At 36.2% G+C, this 26,055-nt stretch overlaps 2 protein-coding genes across 2 annotated transcripts; one reads left to right on the forward strand and one right to left on the reverse strand.

Moving 5' to 3' along the window:
- Window positions 1-7,847: 7,847 nt before the first annotated feature.
- LOC104236183 (dof zinc finger protein DOF1.8-like) lies at window positions 7,848-9,588 on the reverse strand. The gene is made up of 2 exons (XM_009790063.2): window positions 9,400-9,588; window positions 7,848-9,071 (listed from the first exon to the last, which is right to left on the reverse strand). The coding sequence occupies exons 1-2, from the start codon at window positions 9,421-9,423 to the stop codon at window positions 8,346-8,348; spliced, it is 750 nt and encodes a 249-aa protein (XP_009788365.1). The 5' UTR covers window positions 9,424-9,588; the 3' UTR covers window positions 7,848-8,345.
- Window positions 9,589-15,800: 6,212 nt separating this feature from the next.
- On the forward strand, window positions 15,801-16,767 carry LOC138884232 (uncharacterized). The gene is made up of 3 exons (XM_070165307.1): window positions 15,801-16,163; window positions 16,323-16,508; window positions 16,618-16,767. The coding sequence occupies exons 1-3, from the start codon at window positions 15,801-15,803 to the stop codon at window positions 16,765-16,767; spliced, it is 699 nt and encodes a 232-aa protein (XP_070021408.1).
- The last annotated feature ends 9,288 nt before the right edge of the window (window positions 16,768-26,055 follow it).

The following is a 26,055-nucleotide window of genomic DNA, read 5'->3' on the forward strand; positions in this document are numbered from 1 at the left end:
ACTGGTGAGGCATTGTAACAAAAAGAAACGAGTGATATAGGAACTGAGTCATAGGTGTAAATCACACCATTCACTTTGTACTCAAGAAACTCATTCACTAAAAGAGCTCCCTTGCAACCCAAGGGGACTGGACTAGGATTCACATTGAATCTGAACCAGTATAAAAATTCTGGTGTCTTTAATTCCTGCACTTTATTTCTGCATCTTAAATTCTACTTTTACCGTTATCACATTATTACATCTAGTCGACTAATTAGAAAATTAGTCAACTTGTAGTGATTAAAATATAAAAATAAATAATTCACCCCCCTCCCCTTGTACTTTCACATAGTTCGGGCACCCATGGCCATTCAGATGGCGTGGGCTATAAATTTGGGAATCAGGCAGAATTATAGTTTTATAGCCTTAAAATGCCAAAAAACGAGGATCAATCATGACAAGATAATGGCTAATGTTCCTTAGGTCATTTTTGGTGGGGCGATAAAATTTTAGGTGATCCGAGTTCAGGCCCCCGGGCCCATACGGATGACGTGGGTCCTAGTACAAGAAAATATGAGAATCGAGTACAATTCATGTTTTATGGCCCTAAAACCCCAAAAAACAAGGGACGGACATGGAGAGGAGATGACTAATATTCCTTAGGCCGTTTTTTATGGGCTGAAAATTTTTTAGGCAATTCAAGTCCGGGCACCCGGTCCCATGTAGATGGTGTGGGCTATAACACGGGAAAATTGGAGAATCAGATAGAATTCTAGTTTGTGGCCATAAAACGCAAAATAACGAGGATCGGTCATGGTGAGACGGTGACTAACGTTCCTTAGGTCGTTTTTGATAGGCAGGCAAAATTTAAGGCGATCCGAGTCACGGCGCACGAGGCCATGCATAAATGTGGGCTATATAGCACATAAAAATTTGGGAAGCGAGCAAAATTTCAGGTTTATGGCCATAAAAGACAAGAAAATGAGGAACGGTTATGGAGAGGCAATGACTAATTTTCCTTAGGTCGTTTTTTATGCGCCAGATAAATTTCAAGCGATCCTGGCCCGAGTTCCAGTGTCCATACAGATGGCGTGAGCTATATAACATACTAAAATTTGAGAATCGGGTGGAATTCTAGTTTTATGGCTCTACAACACCAAAAATTGAGGAACAGTCATGGGGAGGAGATGAATAATTTTCCTTAGGTTGTTTTTATGGGCCAGCAAAATTTTAGGTGATTGGGGTCCAGGAGCCTGGGCTCATGCAGATGGCGTGAGCTATAGTACACGAAATCTAGGAATCAGGTAAAATTCAAGTTTTATAGCCCTAAAATGCAATAAAATAAGGAACGGTCATGCAGAGGCGATTACTAATGTTCTTTAGGTCATATTTGATGGGCCGGTTAAATTTTAGGCGATACGGGTCCGGACGCCTTGGCCCATGAAGATGGCGTGGCCTATAGCACAGAAAAATATGGGAATCGAGAAGAATTTTAGTTTTATGGCCCTTAAACATCAAAAAACGAGAAACGGTCATGGCGAAGAAATTACTAATCACTTCATAAAAAAACTAAAATTAGCTACGAACATCATTGCTAATCTGTCGCTAAAACACTCGTAGTTAGCAGAATTTCTCGATAATCTGTCGCTAAATGAGATTAGCGACGGATTTTTCTGTTTAGCTACAGAATTTATCCGTTGCTAAAACCTAATTTTTTAGTAGTGAATGTTGATTTGGTCATTTTTATGGGCCGGTAAAATTTTAGGTGATCCGGGTCAGGGCGTTCGAGCCCATGCAGATGATATGGACTATAACACACAAAAATCTAGCAATCGGACAGAATTCCTGTTTTATGACCCTAAAGTACTAAAAGAAAAAGCAATGGTCATGATGAGGTGATGACTATTGCTCCTTATATCATTTTTGATGGGTCGAAAATTTTTTAGGCAATCTGGGTCCGAGCGCCCGGGCCCAAGCAGGTGGCGTGGGCTATAGGACACGAAAATTTGAGATTCAGGTATGGTGTTAAAACGCCAAAAAATAAGGAACGGTCATAGCAGGGCAATGACTAATGTTCCTTACGTCATTTCGATGGGCCAGCAAAATTTTAGGCGATTCAAGTTTGCGTGCCTGAGCCCATGCAAATGGCGTGGGCTATAGCACATATAAATCTAAAAAGCGGGTAGAACTCCGGCTTTATGGCCCTAAAACGCCAAAAATGAGGAACAATCATGGTGAGGCGATCACCAATGTTCCTTAGGTTGTTGTTGAATGTCCTTCAATGTTTTAGGCGATCCGAGTCCGGGCGCTTGGGGCCATATAGATGACGTGGGCTATAGCAGACGAAAACTTGGGAATCAGGTGGAATTCTAGTTTTATGACCCTGCAACACTAAAAATTGAAGAACGATCATGGAAAGGCGATAACTAATATTCCTTGGGTCATTTTTTATGGAAGTGCAAAAATTTAGGCGATCCGAGTCCGGGTGCTCGGGCCCATGTAGATGGCGTGGGCTGTAGCACAAGAAAATTTGTAAAATGGTAGAATTTCAGTTTTATGGCCCTAAAATGCCAAAAAAGAAAAAGAGGAACAGTCATGGCGAAGCGATGACTAATGTTCACTAGGTCATTTTTGATAGGCCGGTAAAATTTTAGGCGATCCGGATCGGGGCTCCCGGGCCCATGCAGATGGCATGGTCTATAACACACGAATATCTAGGAATTAGCGGAATTCTAGTTTTATGGCCCTAAATCGCCAAGAAATAAGGACGGTCATGACAAAGCGATGACTAATGTTCCTTAGGTTGTTTTTGATGGGCCAGCAAAATTTTAGGTGATTCAGTTTCAGGCACCCGAGCCCATGCAGATGGCGTGTGATATAGCACACGAAAATCTGGGAATCAAGTGGAATTCCAGTTTTATAGCCCTAAATTGACAAAAAATGATGAACGGTCGTGGCGAGGCGATGATTATTGTTCCTTATGTCATCTTTGATGGTGAGGCAAAATTTTAGGCGATTCAGGTCAAATCGCCCGATATATGCAGATAACATGGGATATAGCACACGAAAATATGGGAATCGGGCGGAATTCTAATTTTATAGCCCTAAAACACAATAAAATGAGGAACGGTCATGGTGAGGCGATGAATAACGTTCCTTAGGTCATTTTTGATGGGTCGACAAAATTGTAAGTGATCTGAGTCTAGGCGCCCGAGCCCATGCAGATGGTGTGGGCTATTGCACACGAAAATCTAGAAATCGGGCGAAATTATAGTTTTATATCACTAAACGCCAAAATGCAAGGAACGGTCATGACGAGGCGATGATTAATGTTCCTTTAGCCCAACCCATCTGAATGCATCCGGATGACCAGACCCGAATCGCCTAAAAATAAACCGGACCTTAAAAATGATCTAAGAAATAATAGTCATCGCCTCACCATGACTGTTTCTCATTTTTGGAGTTTTACGGTCATAAAACTGGAACTCCGCCCGATTCCTAGATTTTCATGTGTTATAGCCCACGCTATCTGTATGCATGCGGGAGGCCAGATCCGAACACCTAAAATTTTGCATGACCATATAAACGACCTAAGAAACAATATTCATCGCCTCGCCACAACCGTTCGGGGTTTTTTGGCATTTTAGGGTCATAAAACTAGAATTCCGCCCACGCCATCTGCATGCATCCAGATATCCGGACTCGTATCGCCTAAAATTTTGTCAAACCATTAAAGAAGATCAAAGGAGCAATAGTCATTGCCTTGCCATGACTGTTCCTTATTTTTTGGCGTTTTAGGGCTAGAAACTGGAATTCCGTCTGATTCCTCGATTTTTTGTGTTATAGCCCATGCCGCATGTATGCGTCGGGGCGACCAGACTCGATCGGCTAAAATTTTTGCCAGACTATCAAAAACGATCTAAGGATCAATATTTATCGCTTCGCCATGACCGTTCCTTATTTTTTGGCATTTTCAGGCCATAAAATAGGAATTCGAGATGATTTCCAGATTTTTATGTGTTATAGTCCACACCATCTCCAAGAATTTGGATGAGCGGCCCCGAATCTCCTAAAATTTTGTAGAAACATAAAAACATAACCTAATGAATAATAGTCATCTCTTCGCCATAACTGTTCCTTTTTTTTGACGTTTTAGGGCCATATAAAAAGAATTCAGGACGATTCCCACATTTTCATGTTAGTTCATGCTATCTGCATGATTTCGAGTAACTGGCCCCGAATCTCCTAAAAAATTTCTAGCCCATAAAAATGGCCTAATGAACAACAGTTATGACTTCGCCATAATCGTTCCTTATTTTTTGGTATTTTAGGGCAATTAAACAGGAATTTAGGACGATTTTCAGATTTTCTTGTACTATAGTCTATGCCATCTCCAAGAATTCAGACAACCGGCCCTCAATCTCCTTAAAAAAAATTAGGAACATCAAAATTGACCTAATGAATAGTAGTCATTTCTTCTCCATGACCGTTCCCGTTTTTTGGCTTTAGGGCCATAAAAAGAGGAATTCAAGACGAATCCCACATTTCATGTGCTAGAATCCATGTCATCTGCATGAATTCGGAGGACCGGCCCCGAATCTCCTAAAATTTTATGGGCCAATCAAAAATTACCTAATGAACAATAGTCATTGCTTCGCTATGACCGTTCATCATTTTTTGGTATTTTAGGATCATAATACAAGAACTTAGGACAATTCCCAGATTTTCGTGTGTTATAGTCTACGCCATCTGCATGAATTCGGGCGACGGTCCCGAAATTTTTAAAATTTTGCAAGCCCATCAAAAACGACTTATGAACAATAGCCATCACTTTGCCATGATTGTTTCTTATTTTTTAGCATTTTAGAGCCATAGAATAGGAAATTAGGACGATTCCTAGATTTTCTTGTCCATCTGCATGAAGATGGCGTGGATATTAGCACACGAAAAATCAGAAATCGTGCTTAATTCCTGTTTTATGTCCCTAAAATGTCAAAAATAAGAAACGGTCATGGAGAAGAAATGACTATTGCTCATTAATTTGTTTATGATAGGCCCATAAAATTTTGGGTAATTTGGAGCCCGTCGCCCGAATTAATGAAGATAACGTGGACATTAACATGAAAAGTCACAAATTATCCTAAATTTCTATATGGCCTTAAAATTCCAAAATATGAGGAACGATCTTGGCAAAACAATAACAATTGTTCATAGGTTATTTTTGATGGTCCCTCAAATATGTAGGTGATTCGAAGCCCATCGTTCGAATTCATGGTGGCGTGGATATTAGCACACGAAAATTGGAAAGCATCCTAAATTCCTATTTTATAGCCCCAAAATGCCAAAAAATGAGGAATAGTCATGGCGAAGCAATGACTATTGTTTATTAGGTCATTTAGGATCAACCTATAATATTTTAGGTGATTCGATGTCGGTCGACAGAATTCATACAGATGGCGTGGATATTAGCACACAAAAAATTAAAAATCATTCTGAATTTCTATTTAATGGTCACGCCAAAAAATAAGGAACACTCATGGCAAATTGATGACCATTATTCAAGTTGTTTCTTGTGGGCCCACAAAATTTTAGGCACTTCGGAGCCCGTTGTCCGTTGCCCGAATTCATGAAGATGACATGGACATTAGCATACGAAAGTCGGAAATCATTCTAAATTCCTATTTTATGGATTTAAAATGCCAAAAAACAAGGAACGGTCATGGCAAAGCAATGACTATTGTTCATTAGGTCATTTCTGATGGTCCCACAAAATTTTAGGCGATTCGGAGTCTGTCCCCCGAATTCATGAAGATGGCATGGACATTAGCACATGAAAAATTGAAAAGCGTCTTAAATTCCTATTTTATGGTCCTAAAACTCCAAAAAAACAAGGAACGGTCATGGGGAAGCGATGCCTATTATTCATTATGTCGTTTATGATTGGCCCACTTGCTAAAAGTATTATTTTTGCCCAAATACTAAAAATTCATAAAGTTCAAATCTTTGATCCATCTATGTTGTCCACGAATATTAAAGGATACTATAATAAAATAAAATGGACAGATTACAATTAATTAATTATTATCATTATTGATGTTTATTAGGAGTATCTACTATTATTTAGAATAAAGAAATAGAGGTTGCCGATCTTGGTAAGTGGAAGTGATTATTCTTCAGCACGCGTTCCGAGGGGAATGTTTGTGGGTCCCCCCTTTTCTGACCAAAGAAAGTATACTTTGTCATAGCTTTCTCCTCCCTCCTAAATTTATACCAAGTGAAAAAATGAGCCCCTTTGTGACTTTGTCGTCTCTAAATATAATGAGATGGATAAGATTCGAATTTATATTTTTAATTAAATGTTTCGAGTTTGAGTTTTAAAATAAAAATGAATTTGATTGAATGTGTTTTTTATTTTAATGGATCTTACACTATATAAGGTTGTATTAATCGAATCTTTAATACGACTATCGAATACCGGATAGAAACAAAAAAAAGGAATATGTTAAAGTTGAATGTGAGAAATGTGAAAAACAAGAAACGAGGAAGAAGCAAAATTTCATTTAAATGTACATTTGTTGTATCACATTTTACAAGAATTTTACTTTCTCCTGTCTCAAAAAGATAGCAAAAAAACATGCTGCATATACTTTCTTCCACGATTTTATTGTTAGAAAAAAAGACTAATCTTTTACAATGAATATTCACTGCTAGAAAATACTCCCTTCGGTCCAAAATAAGTGTTTTTTTGGTTTTTTTTGTGATCCAAAATAAGTGATTTTTCCAAATTTCAAAAATAAGTTAATTATTTTTTTCCTACATTGTCCTTGGAGTAATTACTGTTGGAGTATGTATTAGGATTGTTTATGTGAAGAGATAGTAAAGGTTAATATGGTCAATTTCATTGCTAATTAATTTTTTTTTGGTAATTAATTGACTTTATTTACCAAGTGAAAATATGTACATGAGAGACAAACGAGCAAACTACCCCACTGGACATGCAGCCCTACAATTTTACTTTCCTACTTTTCTATCATCTATCACTGTTCCATTGTATTCGGGTACCAGTTCACTTTGGTCATAGTCCTTTCTAACCTAGGAAACATGGTGGCTCTAATGTGGATTTTCTGAATAATCATTCTGACTATGCTTGCTGATGTTCTTCTTTTCTGTTTGAAGATGATATTGTTTCTTTCCTGCCATATATAGTAAACTGCAGCAACTAAAGTTATTCCGCATAAAGCTGCTCCTCCACTTCTTCCTTTTGCTACTCTTTGTATCCATGCCAGTTCTTCTTGCCATTTCAGCTTCTTCCTCTATATTCCTTGCAAATGCAGCAATTGCTGCCATATTGTTCCTGTCATTTAGCATTCAAAGAATAAATGTTGAACTGTTTCAGTCCCTTGTTGGCATAGTGCACATGTGGTCTCTATATTTACTCTCCATCTTGCTAATCTTTTCTTTGTTGCCAATTTTTTCAGAATTGCAGTTCTCAATATGAATATCCATTTTGAAAGTCCATAGTTGTTGCATATTATTTTCCTCCAAGCTACCTTCTGGTATTGTTAATTAATATTAAAAGGTAAATTTCTTAATATGTGTGAAATCACCAAAAAAATTACTTATTTTTGACCGGAGGGAGTAAGAATTAACGATGGATAAATTCTGTGACTAGACGGAAAAATTTGTCATTAATAGATTAGCGCAATAAATTATCAAAAAGTTTTGTTAGTTACAAACGATTTACTGACAGATTAGCGACGAAATTTGTAGCTAATTTTATATTGTTATTTGTATGCAAATAATTTCATATCGAGTTTAGATTGTTGAATCATGTTATTCAAGGATGATGAAAATATAACACATTCAAATGATAAATGATTAAAATAGCAAACAAACATTATTTGTGCACATGACTTTATGTTTCTCACAAACTCAATACAAAACATAGGTAACATACATAATGGGTTATATGTTATTTTCTCCACCAGTTCACTGTAGTGAAGCCAATCTAAAATAAGCTTCAAATTTCCCACTCAACCATGACCAAAAGTCGAATTAAAGATATTAACTACATTGAAAAATAAAGAGATCTAAGAGATTAAAGAACCCTTTAATGCTATGAGTTAGATTTTCAAGGAATTAAATTTATCCCACCATTAAACACAAAATAAATAGCACAAAAATAAAAAAGAAACCCCCACAAAAATATAAAAAAATCCATGATAAATAATTTTATAGATTAAAAGGGCAGCTTGATGTACGAGGCATTTAGCATTCATACAGGATCCGAGAAAGAGCTGCAATTCGAGCGGATGTAATGTAAATAGTCTACCGTAATGCAAGCGTCAGTGGCTGATTTTCTTTAATTACCAAGATCCTCCATTTCCTCCTAAAACTGCATTCCAATAGCCATTTGATTCCCCATCTCTATTTTCCTCAGCACAATCAATACTTGTGTTTGAAATTTGCTTTAGATCTTCAAAAGGAAACAAAAGTCTTCCACTTGTTGTACTATCTTGCACATCTTGAAGATTATTTTCATAATCACCACTAATCCCAAGGCCATAATCCAAAGAGAAATTTAGTGATGAGTAAACTGAATTTGGATCAGAAATTGGCATTGGCATAAAAGAATTATTAGGTACTTGGATTAGCTCAGAGATAGTCTTGAAATCACAGGAAAATCCCAAGTTAAGATCTTGGCTCCCTTCCATCTTAGGAGGATCCAACACTGGCGCGACAACATTTTTGGAAAATTCGCGCAACACAGTATTTGATGAAGAACAATTTGTAGATGATGATTTTTTGGATTTTCTTGAACCCCCACCAATAGGAATACTTCTAAGAGATCCACCTTCAGTCCAATATCTTTTACAAGTTTTGCAAAAATATCTTGGTTGAGAAAGACTATAGTTGTTGTAATAACAAAACTTTGTATTTGTTGAATTGCACCTTGGACAATTCAAAGCTTGGTCCTTTTGATGAGGCCTAATTTTCCTTTCAATATGAGTACTAGGTTTTGATGAGCATATTGTAGTAATTGTATTTGTATTTTTTGGTATTATCTCTTCCATGGGTTTCACCACTATCTCCTAAAAAAACAAAATGAAAGGAATGAAAAAGGAATTAATTTCAAAGGAATAAATTAAAGGAGCATATAGAAGAGGAGATACTAAAATTGTTTCTTTCTACAATTTATACTTTTAATTAAGTTACTAACAAACTTGATCTTTTTCTCTTTTTCAACCTTTTCACAATCACATAAAAGAACCATCAACCTTTATAAAAGTACAAAATTTCAATTTGTAATCAAGAGAAAGTCCAAATTAAATGGAGATCAATGAAAAAAGAATATGAAGAAATGGCCAAAAATGAAAAAAAAAAACAAATGGATATATTTGTAAAATTTGTAGTCTATACCTGTGGCCATTGAGCAGTATCCATTGATGAAGAAGGAGAGGAGCAACAAGCAAAAGTTATTTTATGCAAAAAGAAAAATAAGCAGATTTTTGAGTGGTTTTAAATGAAGAAAAAGGAATGTTTGAGATGGTTTGTGGACAGTTCTATGTGCTAGCTTTTTGTGTATGTATATGGCTGTACTGTGTCTAGAGAATGAGAGAGTGTGTGTATGTACTCTACTACTGTTTAATATTAAATAACAATTTCTTTTTATATTGACTATAGTAATTTATCATTTGTTAGTGGAGGAATATATGTCTTTTGCAGAATCAATTTTATATTCTTGTGGGAGGCCAGTTTACAAATTTGTGTCATTGTTTATTGTTACCCTTATAAATATTGTTTCAGAAATAATTAAAGGTAAAGTCTGCGTACATACTATTCTCTTATATCCTACTATATAGGATTATATTGAATATGTTGTTATTAGTGGCGAAGCTAGAAATTTGTTCAAGGGTATTCAAACTTGAAAGAAGTAAAAAAAAAATCCCCGACAAAGGATGTTCAATACTTATTATATACTTTTAAAATCTAGTATTTTACTTATATATGTAGTGTAATTTTCCGACGAAGAGTGGTCGTTTGACCACCCTTACTAGAGTGTATCTTCACCCCTGGTTATTATTGTTGTTTCAGAAATAATTAAGTGCGTAAAAAGTGCGCTCTTTTAAATATCTTAAACTTTTAGATAAGATAATCATCATTATAACATGGTATTAAAATAGATAAAGGTTACTAATTTGAGTCTCACCTCCATCAATTATCGAGAAAAATTTTACTTGGCTCATCAAGCAGAATAAGACCTATATAAGTACATAAAAATATTCTTTCTGCCCTTTTTAACCGTTTTTAGATAAGATGATCACGCATTACAACAAATAAAGTTAGTAAAAAAAAACTTACATTCTTTTCAAGTTCCAAAAATATTAGTTTTCTGTGGAAGAACTGTTGATGAACAGATTCAATGTCAAGGATCTACATGAGTTGTTATATATTCTGCTTGTACATATTTTGCAAAATCTTTTGATATTTCATAGAAAGAGTATGAAGACATATTATCCTGGCTGCCTCATATAATCCAATGTGGGACATGTGACAAGCTCTCATCATCTTATGTTCAACAAAAACAAATTAAATATGAGCTTAGCTAGCGTTTGGACATAGATTTGAATATTAAAACATAAAAAAAAAGAAAAAGAAAATTAAAATTATGTTGAAAAATATTTTTTAAAAATTGAAGTTGTGTTTGGACATATATTTTATTTGAATAAAGTTGAAGTTTTGTGAGTGAAAGAAAAATTTTCACCCAAAAACTACCGTAAACTAGATTTTGGGAACTTGAAAATTTTTGAAATTTTTCTTACTTTCAGTGTTTATACAGGTAAAAGAGATAGATATAATGACTAAAATGTTTGAGAAATTTTCTTTCATGTTCATATTAGATTTTCTTGAACTTTTCTTCCTACAAAAGTTTGGTTTTCGACGCCATTTATATAGGAAAATGACATTGTGTATAGCCATTGTAAAAATGATAGTCGAAAAAAAATGTATAAAATTTATTTATATTTTGTGTATATATATACACCCACATTGTGTATATTATATACAAAAATTATATATATTTTATACACTTTTTTGGCTTTCAAATGTAAATAGTTTTTGGCGCGGGCTAAACTGATAATACCCCATTTAATTATATACTCTTTTAGTTTTTAAATTAATAACGTTTGACGCATATCAGTCCAAGGAATATATGTTGATATCCTTATGGTTGCGAGTGTATTATTTTATTATCTTTATATAAATTATATTAACACATTGTGAGTTCTATATAGTTATCACTAATCTTTTTCTCTTTGTATGTTAGCTTTTGTTTTGTTTTGCTATTGTTATTTCCTTTTACCTTTTTCCTAATATTCCCCTTGCTAGTCAAAGTGTTTTTAATCTAGTCTTCACTTCTTTTGCCTTTGCAACTGAAAATCCTAGAAATGACAATAATAAAAAAAATTGTTGCAAAAGAGAAATTGACATGAGAATGAAGAAAATCATGGTAAGGAATACTTTCCCTTTTAATGGGTCTTACGCAATGCGGAATCAAATTAGTCAAGTTTCTAATGCAAAACTGGACATCGAGTGAGAAACAAAAAAATATACTCCCCCCTTTCAATGTAGGTAAACATATTTTCTTTTTACTCCGTGCTAAAAAGAATGATTCTTTTTCATATTTAAAAATAATTTATATTTATACAGTAATTTATAGTCACACAAAATATATATGTTTCATTTGCGCCATAAATTCAAAAAAAAAAACTTTTTTTTTCTTAAACTTCGTGCTCAATAAAATAAATTCACATAAATTAAAACGGACAGCGTAAATAATTAATATTTGCTCTTCTCAAAATACCTTACTGACATAATCTATTTCAAAGTCACATGGATACAAGAGGGCTACTAGTAGATGATACATGCTGGATAATAATGCTTAGGTTGTTAGCCTCAAACCAAATTAAGCAATCAATAGGTCACATCAAATCAGTGAATAATTGAAGGAATCATGTAGTATATATCTGCATGACTTGGTTTGAATTATTCATCCTACATGCCATCATGATTTCACCATTCTCAACTTGGTGGGATTGATCATATATAGGTTATTTGAACAAGAATTTTCCAAGTTGATCTAGATCTACGAGAATTTATGACAACAATAATCCATATATACAATAGAATCAATAAAAATGTTGTTTGGTGCACAAAATATTCATCGTTCACTCAGGATTTGCATCTCAAGGGGTGTAATATAAACAGTCTATCCTAATTCAAGTATTATTGGCTGCTTTTACGGCTCGAACCCGTAACATATAGGTCACAGGATTCAATATCGCAGCAAAATATTTTTACATGTTTGACCAATAAAATAAACGTACACATGAGGGAGCATATTGAGGCATAGTATCAGTGACACAGCTAGAAGCCTGAACGGGAGTTCGGCCGATCGAACCCAATAGCTTTTGCTCAAACAATATATTTGTATTTAAAAATTTATTAAATATGTACAAATATTAATTTTAAGGCCCAACTAGTGGCTCTTAAAATTGCAATTCTCAAATCCAAATCCATAAAGTTGAAAACTTGACTCCGATATAATACAATTCTTCATTTCTTTACCCATGAAGGTTCATAAAAGTTAGGCTTCTAGGTTACGTTTTCTTTTTCTTTTTCTGCCATCATGTGATTCACCAAATAATACTAAATTTCAATACTATATATTCTTCAAAAGTCGAGTAATATCAAGTGATGATATACTCGTAGATGTAGTAGTTACTAGTTACTCCAAGTGGTCCATCATTTAGGTCGACTTTGTCAAAAGCATTTGGTACCTTTTTGGTACATTAATTAAAACTAATAAAGCATATGCATGTGAAACCTCCATTATTATATGAAGCCTCCCTCCTATGGATATAGTTGCAGTAATATGAAGAAAGGAACATGCAATACAAAGGAAAAATAGAAAGAGAAAAAGACTTAGATTTCATTTATTTGAAGCTTTCCCTTGTTGTTATTACAAACCTTCATTTCTGGCATGGGAACTTTTTTCATGGACATGAATAGTCATTCATTTCTTAATTTCCATGTGTCATTAAAAGAATATTTTATGTAGTATTTATGTTATGAAAGGTGTGTGACACAAGTGTAAAACTAAATGTACAAATAGATGGTGATATCTACCAATTTGCCAACACAAGATTAGGGTCGTCGTCCCCTTCATTCTGTGCTGACCCCGGCCCGGGCTGGCTTCTTGGGAAGCCTTTTCCCACCGCGTTCACGGCCTAGCTGGCCTGCCAGCGATAAAGGGAATTCTCCCGTTCCCTGATCAAAGACTTAGTTGGATACGGGATTTACAGACGTAAATGACACACTAAGTAGAATCTCATGAAGACCAAAAGGTGATATATGAAAAGATAAAGGGAAATCCTTTAAGAAAATTAACGTTTGCTTAACACTATCTCAAATATAATGTTAGTTCATAAGATGATGGTAGTCTAAGGAATCGTTGGATTCAGACAAGGGATATCTGGATATTAGTTAATACACACAATCCAATATAAAATAAATATAATCTTAATATTTACACCAAAATTAATATTCTTATCCTGATAACCAAGGAGACCCATTTCCTCAAATAATATTGGATGTTCTAATACTGCATGCTTAGGGCTAGATAGTAGACATTTAGAGCATCAACAATATAACACGGGGCTACTGTCAAGTAAGCCAAAACTATGCATGAACGAGGCTAATTATAACTCTTATACCATGCTACTAATACGAATAATGAAATTAACTCGACCTTAAAAAATATCATATAAGGAGATAACAACGCATTCCGTCAATTAGTGGAAGACTGTAAATAAATGATGAATACTTGGGGGCCTTGTTGGAAATCATAAGCAAGAGATGTGCTAAATAGGTGGGGGCAAAGATCACTTTTAGCCCGTGGTCAAAACTATTTATATCAGGTAGTCGCAAAAATGTATAAAATTTGTATATTTTTGTATATAACATACCAAAACATGTATATATATATATACAAAAAAATATATGTTCTTCGATTATTATCTTAAGAGCGGCTATACAGTATCATTTGTCCGATTCGTGAGAGTCCTACAGTGGGACCAAAAGTCATATTGGCCGCATCTAGCAGAGTGGGCTGGGTCTGGAGGAAACAGTGCCGAGTGGATTGCGGGCCCAAAACCATATGATGAACCAACCCAACCAACCAATAGGCCCAACACAAGAATGGATTATGAAACAGCCTAACCACATAGTCTTTGTGGGCCAGGGCCCATAATGATGTCACGTGATTAGCTACCTTCATACCACGTGGAACAGTCGTACACTGCTGAAAATCAACTTTGGACCCTTATTATGAAAGGCTTGCCTAGAATTGTTTCTTCTGGGCCCTAAATGATGCAATATTTGGATCAAAGTGGCCATGGCTATATTTGCAATAGGGCCACTAATGAGCTAGAAGGCTGTAACAGTCCAGCTCGCTAGTTATATTGTCCGCTCTAGGTCTAGGTCCTCACGGATTTTAAAACGCGTGAGGGCCTAGGCCCAGAGCGGACAATATCACTAGCGGGCTGGGCTGTTAAAGTTGGTATCAGAGCTTAGGCTTTAAGTCCCGAGTCATGGAGCAATGTTTAGTAGAGTCTTGCTCATGGATATGTAGGCGTCCATACTTATGATCTCGAGGCTACTGAACATTTAGGAATGTTTTCCCTTCTTTCATTCTTTGATCGTGCGTTGAGATAACTTGATATTGACTTTGGAATATTTCTTTCGCAAATGGCTAGGACACGCACATCCTCATCTGCTGGACGTGGTGCCGGATGTGGTGCTACCCGGAGTGGCGGTCAAGTCGGGGTTCATCAAACTAGAAGACAGACTGCTCCTCAACCTCAAGTTAGGAACATGGGTCAAACCCAAGCTGTTATGCCATATCAAGTGCAAGAGCAGGGAGTTTAGAACGCTCCACCAATAGTGCCAACTATTGTACCTACTGTTGCTTTACCTGCAGATGCAGTGACAAAGTTATTGAATATGTTAGAGGCATTGATGCCTACTCAGGGCGGAAGTTCAGCTCCTCAGGCTACTTTACAGACACAAGCACCTACACAGACTCAGCCTTTCGAGAATAAGGAAGTATCCCTACACGAGTTCCTGAAATTGAAATCAGCAAAATTCACAGGTTTCGACAATTCAGCAGATCCTCCAAGTTTCGTGGATGGGACACTCAAGGCATTACGTGCTCTTGGATGTTCTAGTGAGAGAGTCGCGGAGCTCGCAGCATACAAACTAGAGGATATGGCCAACACATGGTATGAAACGGTATTGTTAGGAAGGCCAGCAAGAGCACCACTACTGACATGGGATGAGTTCACTAAGTTGTTCAAGAATCATGTTCTTCCAGACAGTCTGATGCAACAATATGCTAGAGACTTTGAGAGATTGGTTCAGACTCCAGATATGGATGTGTCAACATATAACACTAAGTTCTGTAAGCTGGCTATATATGCTCCTCACTTAGTGCCTACCGAAGAAGCTCGAGTTCAGAGGTTTGTTGATGGATTGGTTGATCGTCTATACACTGCAGTAGCCCCACATATGAAGACTTTATCCTACTCTGATGTAGTTGACCTTGCTAGAAAGATTGAAACAAGGGACGTGAGGAGCGTGCAGCTAGTGATTTACGTAAGAAGGCCAAGACAGGAGGGGCTTTCAGTGGTGGTTTTAGTGAAAATAGAAGAGCGGGAAATCAAGGACAACAACAACAACAGGGTTCTCAGATAGGGACACACATGTCTTCACAGTCCATATACAGACCACCTTACAGACGGGTTAATAGGGCACCATTATCTTCTAGACATCGTAATTCTGGGCAAATATATGCCACTACTCCAGTCTGCCATACTTGTGGTAGATCACATTTGGGCCAATGTCATGTTCTAACTGGAGAGTGCTTTCGGTGTGGCCAGTTGGGACATCACTTGAGGGATTGCCCTCAGCCTCCGAGAAATTTCAACCAGGCTTCTATTCAGTCAGTTGCACCGACTCAGACTACTCATAATACTTCAGGTGCTACAGGTACAGGAAATAGAGGTCGAGGTGCTGGAGACCGTGCTACTGTAAATCAAGGGCAATGCAATGTTGGTAGAGGTCAGGTGAGAATTTTTGCATTTACTAGATAGGATGCTCAGGCCTCGAATGTTGTGGTTACATGTATTCTTTCTATCTGTTCATTTGATGCACTTGCGTTGATTGATCTGGGATCTACTCACTCTTATGTATCCTCGTACTTTGCTTTGAGATTTAGTAGACAGCCCGAGCTATTGAATGATCCTTTTCTAGTTGCTAATCCTGTTGGAGAGTCTCTATTAGCTGAATACGTGTATCGTGCTTGTCAGATTCGGGTCGAAGGTAGAGATACTCTAGCTGACCTTATTGTACTTGATATGATTGACTTTGACATGTTGATGGGAATGGATTGGTTATCTTCTTGCTATGCTGTAGTCGATTGTCATGCAAAGATAGTTAAGTTTGAGATACCAAATGAACCTAGTTTTATTCTAAGAGGGAGTTAGGTTCCAGAGACTTGCAAAATTGTATCTTATGAAGGCTCAACGACTTCTGAAGAAGGGTTGTTGGGGTCTCTTAGCTATTGTAAATGACACAAGAAAGGAAATAGTTAGTATAGAAAAAGTACCCGTAATGAGAGAATTTTCTGATGTATTTCCTGAGGATTTACCAGGATTGCCTCCAGTATGAGAAATAGACTTTGGTATTGATTTGCTACCTGACACACAGCCCATATCGATACCCCCATATCGAATGGCACCAGCAAAGTTGAGGGAGCTAAAACAACAGTTACAAGATTTGTTAGATAAGGGTTTTATTAGACCTAATGTATCACCATGGGGTGCACCGGAACTGTTCGTAAAGAAGAAAGATGGATCCATGAGAATGTGCATTGACTACAGGCAGTTGAACAAGATAACAATACGCAATAAATATTCTTTGCCTCGTATAGATGACATGTTTGATCAGTTACAAGGAGCTGTCCACTTTTCAAAGATTGACCTCTGTTCTGGTTATCATCAACTTATAATTAAAGATGAAGATATTTCTAAGACTGCTTTCAGAACTCGATACGGGCACTATGAGTTTCTTGTAATGCCTTTCGGACTGACAAATGCTCCAGCTGTATTCATGGATTTAATGAATAGAGTGTTCAAGCCATTTTTAGATAGCTTTGTAATAGTATTTATTGATGATATCCTGATATATTCTCGTAGCCAAGGAAAACACGAGAATCATCTCAGGACTATGTTGCAGACATTGCGAGAACATCGGCTTTATGCTAAGTTCTCGAATTGTGAATTCTAGCTAGACTTGGTAGCATTTTTGGGGCATGTTGTATCCAAAGATGGAATTATGGTAGATCATAAGAAGACTGAAGCTGTGCAAAAATGGCCCAGACCTACTTCTCCTACAGAGATACGCAACTTTTTAGGCTTAGCAGGCTATTACAGGCGTTTTGTGCAGGATTTCTCCAGAATAGCATCGCCGCTGACCAAGCTAATACAGAAAAATGCAAAGTTTCAGTGGACGGAGGAATGTGAGCAAAGCTTTCAAAAACTCAAAACGTGTCTGACAACTGCACCAATATTAGCCTTACCATCAGTCCCTGGAGGATTTACAGTATTCTGCGACGCCTCTAGGGTGGGATTAGGATGCGTTCTCATGCAAAATGGTCGTGTTATAGCTTATGCTTTGAGACAATTGAAAAAGCACGAGCAAAACTAACATACACATGATTTGGAGATGGTTGTAGTGGTATTTGCTCTAAAAATTTGGAGGCATTATCTATACGGCGAAACTTGTGAGATTTATACTGACCATAAAAGTCTGAAATATATCTTTCAGCAGAGAGATCTAAATCTTCGGCAGCGTCGTTGGGTGGAACTACTCAAAGACTATGATTGTTCTATTTTGTATCATCCTGGAAAAACCAATGTGGTGGCTGATGCATTGAGTAGAAAATCTATGGAAAGCTTTCAGAAACTCAAAACGTGTCTGACAACTGCACCAATATTAGCCTTACCATCAGTCCCTGGAGGATTTACAGTATTCTGCGACGCCTCTAGGGTGGGATTAGGATGCGTTCTCATGCAAAATGGTCGTGTTATAGCTTATGCTTTGAGACAATTAAAAAAGCACGAGCAAAACTAACCTACACATGATTTGGAGATGGCTGTAGTGGTATTTGCTCTAAAAATTTGGAGGCATTATCTATACGGCGAAACTTGTGAGATTTATACTGACCATAAAAGTCTGAAATATATCTTTCAGCAGAGAGATCTAAATCTTCGGTAGCGTCGTTGGATGGAACTACTCAAAGACTATGATTGTTCTATTTTGTATCATCCTGGAAAAGCCAATGTGGTGGCTGATGCATTGAGTAGAAAATCTATGGGAAGTTTGGCACATATAGCTCTTGCAAAGAGACTTTTGGCCAGAGATATTCAGAGACTAGGAGATACAGGTATTAGATTTAGTGTCGGAAATTCAGAGGCATTATTGGCTTGTGCTCAGGCTAAGTCTTCATTAGTTGAGTGCATTAAGGCCACCCAATATGAGGATGAACAATTATGCAAATATAGAGATGAGGCCTTAGCTGGTAAAAGCAAGGATATGATTGTTGAAAGTGATGGTGTTCTTCGAATGGTGACAGGCTATGTGTAGCAGACGTAGATAGGTTGAGACATGCTATTCTTAAAGAAGCTCACAATACTAAATACACTATACATCCTGGATCTACAAAAATGTACCATGACCTGAAGCAATTTTATTAGTGGGAAGGTATGAAGAAAGATGTTGCTAACTTTATTTCTAGTTGTTTGACTTGTCAGCAGGTCAAGGCTGAGCATCAGCGACCCGCAGGACTACTACAACAAATTGAGATTTCAGAGTGGAAATGGGAAAGAAGCATTGGGTACACGAGTAGATTTTAGTACTGCATTTCATCCACAGACAGACGGGCAGTCTGAACGTACTATTCAGATCTTGGTGGATATGTTGAGAGCTTGCATTCTTGAGTTTGGAGGTAATTGGGACACTTATCTACCATTAGCTGAATTTGCTTACAATAATAGCTTCCAGTCCAGTATTCAAATGGCACCGTACGAAGCATTGTATGGTAGAAGATGTCGTTCTCCTATCGGATGGTTTGAAGCTGGTGAGACTAACTTATTGGGACCCGACCTAGTACAAGAAGCTATGGACAAGGTCCAGTTGATCAGACAGAGATTGTTTGCAGCTCAAAGTAGACAAAAGTCTTATGCTGATAAGAGAAGAAGAGATTTAGTATTCACAATTGGGGACAAAGTGTTCCTACGAGTCTCCCCTATGAAAGGTGTGATGCGGTTCGAGAAAAGAGGCAAGTTGAGCCCCAGGTTTATAGGATCGTATGAGATACTAGGCCGAGTAGGAGCAGTGGCTTATCATTTGGCACTTCCTCCTGAGTTATCTTTTATTCACCCAGTGTTTCATGTCTCAATGCTAAGAAAATGTATATCAGACTCATCTCAGGTGATTGAAGCACCGACTATACCGCTCGATGAGAAGTTGTCCTACGAGGAGGAGTCGATGGCTATTGTTGATAGACAAGTAAAAAAGTTACGGTCAAAAGAAATTGAGTTCGTAAAAGTCTTATGGCGAAATCATACAGTTGAAGAAGCTACGTGGGAAATAGAAGATACTCTGCGAATCAATTACCCCCCTCCCCCCCATTTGTTTCAGTCCATAGGTACGTACTTGAGTTAAAATTCGAGGACCGAATTTCATAAGGTGGGGAGAATATAATACTTCATATTCAAGTTGGGGTATAAACTAAAAAAAAGCCTAGCTAATTAAATGGGCAAAAGCCCATTGTACACTGACGGATAACAAAGAAAGAAAACGTAAAGAAAGGCAAATACATCAGAAGCTTAAAAAAAACGAAAGAAACAAAGAAAGAAAGAAAACGGGTCTGCTTCAGAGAACGCACAAAAGGGATTTCAAAAGGAGGAGAAGAAGAAGAAAAAGGTTGGAACCAAACCTTGAGAAATCTTAAATGCGCACTGGATTTTATGGGTAATACTCAAATTCTCATCTGGGTTCTTTTCTTCTAGTAATTTTTTTTATCCCGGTTCATATATTTGAAGGGTTTCACAAGGTATAAGAAATTAAATACCAATAAGAGTTATTCTGGGAAAATTTAGAGTCAAACATGAAACCTCGAGGGTTGGGTATTCTAAATTAGCTATGAATTAGCCTAAACAAGGAAATTAACATGAGATTGATATTATGTAATTATAGATTGATTGGAGGAATTTGTACGAATTGCTCGAGGTGAAGCATTTGGTATTTCGGCACTAGTACTGTGAGTAGTAATCTTACCGCAATTTGTATTTTCATAACTTGCATGATTTACACATGATTTTTAATATGAACATGTTACCGATTATTTTGAGTTGCATGTGGGACAAGTCTTTTACTCGATATGATACCGAAATAGTTATTTGAGATGAATACCGTAGTTTTAAATATTTTCATTGTTACTAGATCTGTTTTACCGTTACTTGAATTTACTGTTATCGAAAGGAAATTATATGATTTGATAAGAACCGAAATGCCCTATATTGTTTTAAAATAGTTTCTACGAGTATATACGGATTACAGAGACAAGTATAAATGGGAGTATACATTGAAGGATTCCGTAGCTAACGGCGGGTTCGTTAGACCTGGTGCACCTTGTAATTACCGATTACCGTTAAAGCCCTCGCTAGTGGGAAGGTAGAACTAGCATACCGTTATGAGACTTCTTGCAAAGAAGTCCATAGTTATACCGATTACATGATCCGTTCATTGAAACCTCCAAAAATATGAATACTGATATTATATCGTGGTTACCGAGCTTATTACTGAATTATTAGTTATATTTTACTACCAGAAAAGCGTGATGAGACTGAAAATTATTTATTATTTCTGAAAGGGCATTTTTATGTTATTTTCTCTTTGAGATACTAGCATGTTTCTGACTTGTCCCCAAATAAAAACGGTTGTGGTTAAGTGTTATTACTCACTGAGCTAGCGACTCATTCTCCGTAAATTTTTTTTACAGAGACAGCAGTTGATGCAGGCGAGGATTTCGTTAATTAGAGCGCACAGGTTGAGAATTCTTGGTGAGCCTCGCACTTGTTCGCGTGGGCGGAGATTTTTATCAATTGTTATGGTTTTTTCTTTGAATTCTTAGAGTTGCTCCATAGTCATTCTTTTAGTGTCATGAGTATTATTTTGCTATTAGTCTTATGCCGAGTATCGTTCGTTATTATCAAGATCGGAGATAAATTAGTATTTCTGGTTGTTAGTGTGTTGATTAGCAATGGTGAAGACTATTTTGGTTAATTAATAAGTTGTCGATTGTTGGATTGCTATTAGGGTGTTTGGTTGCTGATTTGAGACAGGAATTTTTTTTTTTGGATGGTCCAAAATCAGGGGAAATTCTGTCCGATTTTCTGTAAAATTACCGATGAGGCTTACTTGGGAGCACTTGCTCCTAAGCGCCGGTCAAAATCCTAAATGGAGTCGTGATAAAGGCCCAGACGATATAAAATAAATTATTTAATTTTCATTCTTTAACTCAAAAAACTCACTTTCTCGAACAGTTTAGTACCAAAGAACTAAGGGGTCACAATTTAAATCATAGTGTTACGGAGTTTGAATTTCAATGATCTTTGTAACATTGCATTCCATCCATGTTAACGATGTAAATGAGATGGTCGTTGTCTCGGCGGTGCTACCGGAGGCTCTGGGAAGTCGGAAAAGGAGAGCATTCATCTTGGGATGAGCTTACAACTTAAATCTTTTCATCAGTTATCTGTTCTGTACTTAGTTTTTCAGCATTTATCGTAGTCACGATAACTGGTACGTCCTTCGCTCCCTATTATAAGATTATCCAATATCATACTTTAAACATGAAACCTTCAGATAAAATTAAAGGATCGCATCCATCCCACCGTATTTTTTGGTGGTCACATGTAAAGTTTCTTTTGTCGAGATGATAAGCTTCTTCCACTGTCGAAAAAATATGATTTGCAATCATTTTTAAATAAAATCTAAGTGTTTCCTCTAGTGTGTGTTATAGATTTCATAAAGGACCACAATATCAGAAGGAAATCTAAGAAGGGGTCTAATTTGTTCCAAAAGTTGCCACGTTGATGTAACATTTCCAAACAATTATTCTTAAGTTTATAGAAAGGCCCCTCACCCACCACCCACACCACATGTATGATCTTTCTAATTCCTATAAAATGATGGAGCCCACTTGGAATGGACATGGGCCTGGGCCCAATGTCTTTCAACTTTTAAGTACATGGTGAAACATAAACATTTTTGCCAAATATTCTATCCGTCTCAATTTATATTAGCCATGATTTATTAATATAAAATGGATGATATACATATATTTTAGTGAAGATATATTAAATGGATTGTAGATTGACAATATAAATAATGTATGTATGTATTCAGTTCCAAATTTATGTATATCAAGATATGGCCAAAAAGAATTAAATTCAAATTCAAGAAAATCAAATATGGAATTTCACTATTATATTACTGTTATGTATAATTTTATTTATAAATTTTGGGGCCTGTAAAATCTGTAAAAATAGCACGGTATAGCCAGTTTTCGGACTGGTCATTGAAAATAGCCAGCGTTTACGAAGTCAATGAAAAATAGCTACTATTTTGCTGCAATAGAGACTGGTCCAGCATAATATATTGGAGTTCGTTGCACCTGTGTATGAACTCCAGCATATTATGCTGGACCGGTATATTTTGCTGACTCCAGTATAATATACTGGAGACTGGAGCACTGGTGCTTCAAACTCCAGTATATTATACTGGACAATTATACTTGCTGGAACTCCAGTATATTATGCTAGAGTTTCAATATACTTATCCTGGAACTCCAGTATAATATGCTGGAGTTCAAGCATACTTATGATGGAACTCCAGTATAATATACTGGCGTATTTTTCAGGGTTTGAACAGCGTTTTCACTCAAATTTATCTTTACATGAAAAGTGGCTAAATTTCGATTACTTTTGAAACTGGACTATTTTTGAACGACCAGTTGTAAATCTGACTATTTTTGAATTTCTCTTGAGTGCGTAGCCTTACTCCTATCTTTATCGTGTTTGCCAAAAAAAATTTAAAGCTACAACTCGATCAAAGATCATCAAACAATTTGGGATGGAGAGAAAATAAAACACTACGGCAACATTGAACTTATTAAGAGCCTTGTTTCTGTAGTTAAAACACTACGGCCCTTGACAGGGAATTATGGAGGTCGAGTATTAAGGTTGTAGGTTAGGGGAGAGTTGTGAATATTCCTACAACACAATAGAGTGAGACTAGCCAGTTAGGAGTTAGACTAAGAAGGTCATTGGTCGTCTATTGATGCAGGGCTTTACCTGCTAGTTTTACTATACCAACCATCTTTTTCGTATTTCGTATTCTGTATTTCATATCTATTGTATCGCTGTTATTTTATTATGCATTTTTATGGTACTAATATATCGGCTTCTGTTGTTTTTTGAGCCGAGGGTCTCCTGGAAACAGTCTCTCTACCCTTCGGGGTAGGGGTAAGGTCTGCGTACATATTACCCTCCCAGACCCCACGTGTGGGATTATACTGGGTTGTTGTTGTTGTTGTTGTTGTTGTTGTTGTTGTTGTTGTTGTTGTTTTTCTGTAGTATTGATAAGTTAAGTCGATTGATAATAGTACTAGTTTGAAAGGATTGTTGGAATTGATCCGCTACGGGATTAAATTGATCCGTTATGGAATTAATATTATACATAACATAAGTACATGGAGTACTAAACGGATTAGGGCAGGGGTAAGGTCTGCGTACACATTACCCTCCCCAGATCTCACTATATGGGATTTTACTGGATAGTTGTTGTTGTTCTTCAAACAAAAAGGCTCAAATGCATGCTTTGAATTATGTTCAATCCAAGAAAATTTGAAATTTAAACCAGAGAATATTTCAAGGAAGAAGAAGCAATGTTGACAATTTTAGCAGGCTAATAGTTAAGATATACACTATCGAGGGAGCCACAACAAGAAAATCGCAAAGCAATTCAAAACTATAAATTTCAATCCTTGAAAATTGTCTTGAAGGGAAAGAGTTATAAGAATAGTAGGATAGTATTGACATTTTTGTAGTAATGAGTCTGAATAAATAATATTAGAAGCGAGGAGGGGATAGTAGATAAATATTTTAACAGGTTTCTAGAGGTGGATTGCTGACCATCTAATTTTTGTATAATAATTAGTATACAAAGGTTTGTTTGACCACATATATATATATATATATATATATATATATATATATATATATATATATATATATATATATATATATGCAAATATAAAATGAAAATTTAGGAAAGGATATGCACCCAAAATACCGAGGAATGAGTAGTCTTCTCGAATGGATAAAGCTAAATATAGAATCCTTGGTCAATGCATGGATTCTAGTGCTCAAGTATAGCAATACTTGTTGTTTTATGCACTCAATAATGCCATCAAATTATATAATTTGATACTGAAAATTTTTCATATACATCAGTGTTTAGCTAGTTCTTTTTTTTTTTTTTTTCCGATTTCCCATCTGATCAAAGGTAGCCTCGACTAATTCGGACTCGCGTTGCACGTATAAAATTAATTAACGTGGAAAATACTTCTTATTAGGAGTTTTTTTTTATTTTCAGGGTTCGAATCCGAAATCTTTAGTTAAGAGTGGAGGGATCATATCTATCCTCACAACATTTCTTCGTAGTTTAACTAGTTATAACGTAACATTGCATTTCTAGTTAATTATTAAATTTGAATAATTAATTATAAGTAGCTAATATGTTATTTTAGGTCATCATAATTTACAACAAAAACAGACAACAACAACAACCCAGTATAATCCCACTTAGTGGGGTCTGGGGAGGGTAGTGTGTACGCAGACTTTACCCCTACCCTGAGGTAGAGAGGCTGTTTCCAAATAGACCCCCGGCACCCTTCCCTCCAAGAACTTCCCACATTGCTCTTGAGGAGACTCGAACTCACAACCTCTTGCTTACCATCCCACTTAGGTCATCATAATTTAATGATATAAAAAACATTACACTATTCCATGGTCAATGTGTGGGTTCTAAATTCTAATGCTACTACACCACTTTTTTTTAGCCTTTTACGCAACCAATTACGCCTTTAACTATTGAAAATGACATACCAACAAGACACATTAAAGCAAAACCCAGTCAAAGGCAATTCTTTCATTAATTTAAAACCTTTTTTTCCTTAATTACCGGTCATATTTTTTATTTTATTTTTTAAAAAATATTGTGTCCGTGTGTGGTGTGCTTCTGCCGGTGGCAATTTTTTAGTATAATCAGCCAAAGTCAAGAGTTCGTGTTAATTTGTCAAAATCATGGAAATATAATTGCGAGAAATGGTTTCCTATTATAGGATTTTAATCAAAATTAATTCAATTAGTAAAATTCGGATAACGAATAATTAAACCTATGATGTGTGTACTTATATGTACATATAATAATTATGGCGTAACGGATGTCATTCCTTCATTTTTAACAAAAGGTTTCGGCCAAGATGGATCCATGGTATAAAATATGGTTCATCTTTATCATCCTTTCGTGAACCCGTGTTTCTTGATTAAAGTATATATATGATGTACATAATTTGACAAGAATACATATGCATATTTGATGAAACCCTTCTTTAAATCACTAAAGCAATCAATTCCCAACTTTTCCGTTCCCATACGCTTAGAGTTTACTCGATTTTCCCATCCCGGAATGATGCACCCATTTTTCAGAAATCCTAAATCTGCCTCTGGTTTTGGCCAAATATATATACACATGTCTTACTTAGATTTATTTGGAATAAATATCAGATAAGTTTTTGTTAGATAAGTTTTTACTAGAGTTTTGAAC

This window comes from Nicotiana sylvestris, chromosome 12 (genome assembly GCF_000393655.2).
Source record: "Nicotiana sylvestris chromosome 12, ASM39365v2, whole genome shotgun sequence".
Taxonomy (NCBI): domain Eukaryota; kingdom Viridiplantae; phylum Streptophyta; class Magnoliopsida; order Solanales; family Solanaceae; genus Nicotiana; species Nicotiana sylvestris.

Coding starts and splice junctions, on each gene's coding strand:
- LOC138884232 (XM_070165307.1), top strand. CDS start 15,801: ATGTCTTCACAGTCCATATACAGACCACCTTACAGACGGGTTAATAGG. Junction 16,164..16,322: donor GCAATGTTGGTAGAGGTCAG/GTGAGAATTTTT, acceptor TTTAGTAGACAG/CCCGAGCTATTGAATGATCC. Junction 16,509..16,617: donor GGTTATCTTCTTGCTATGCT/GTAGTCGATTGT, acceptor TATCTTATGAAG/GCTCAACGACTTCTGAAGAA.
- LOC104236183 (XM_009790063.2), bottom strand. CDS start 9,423: ATGGATACTGCTCAATGGCCACAG. Junction 9,072..9,399: donor ATACTGCTCAATGGCCACAG/GTATAGACTACA, acceptor TTGTTTTTTTAG/GAGATAGTGGTGAAACCCAT.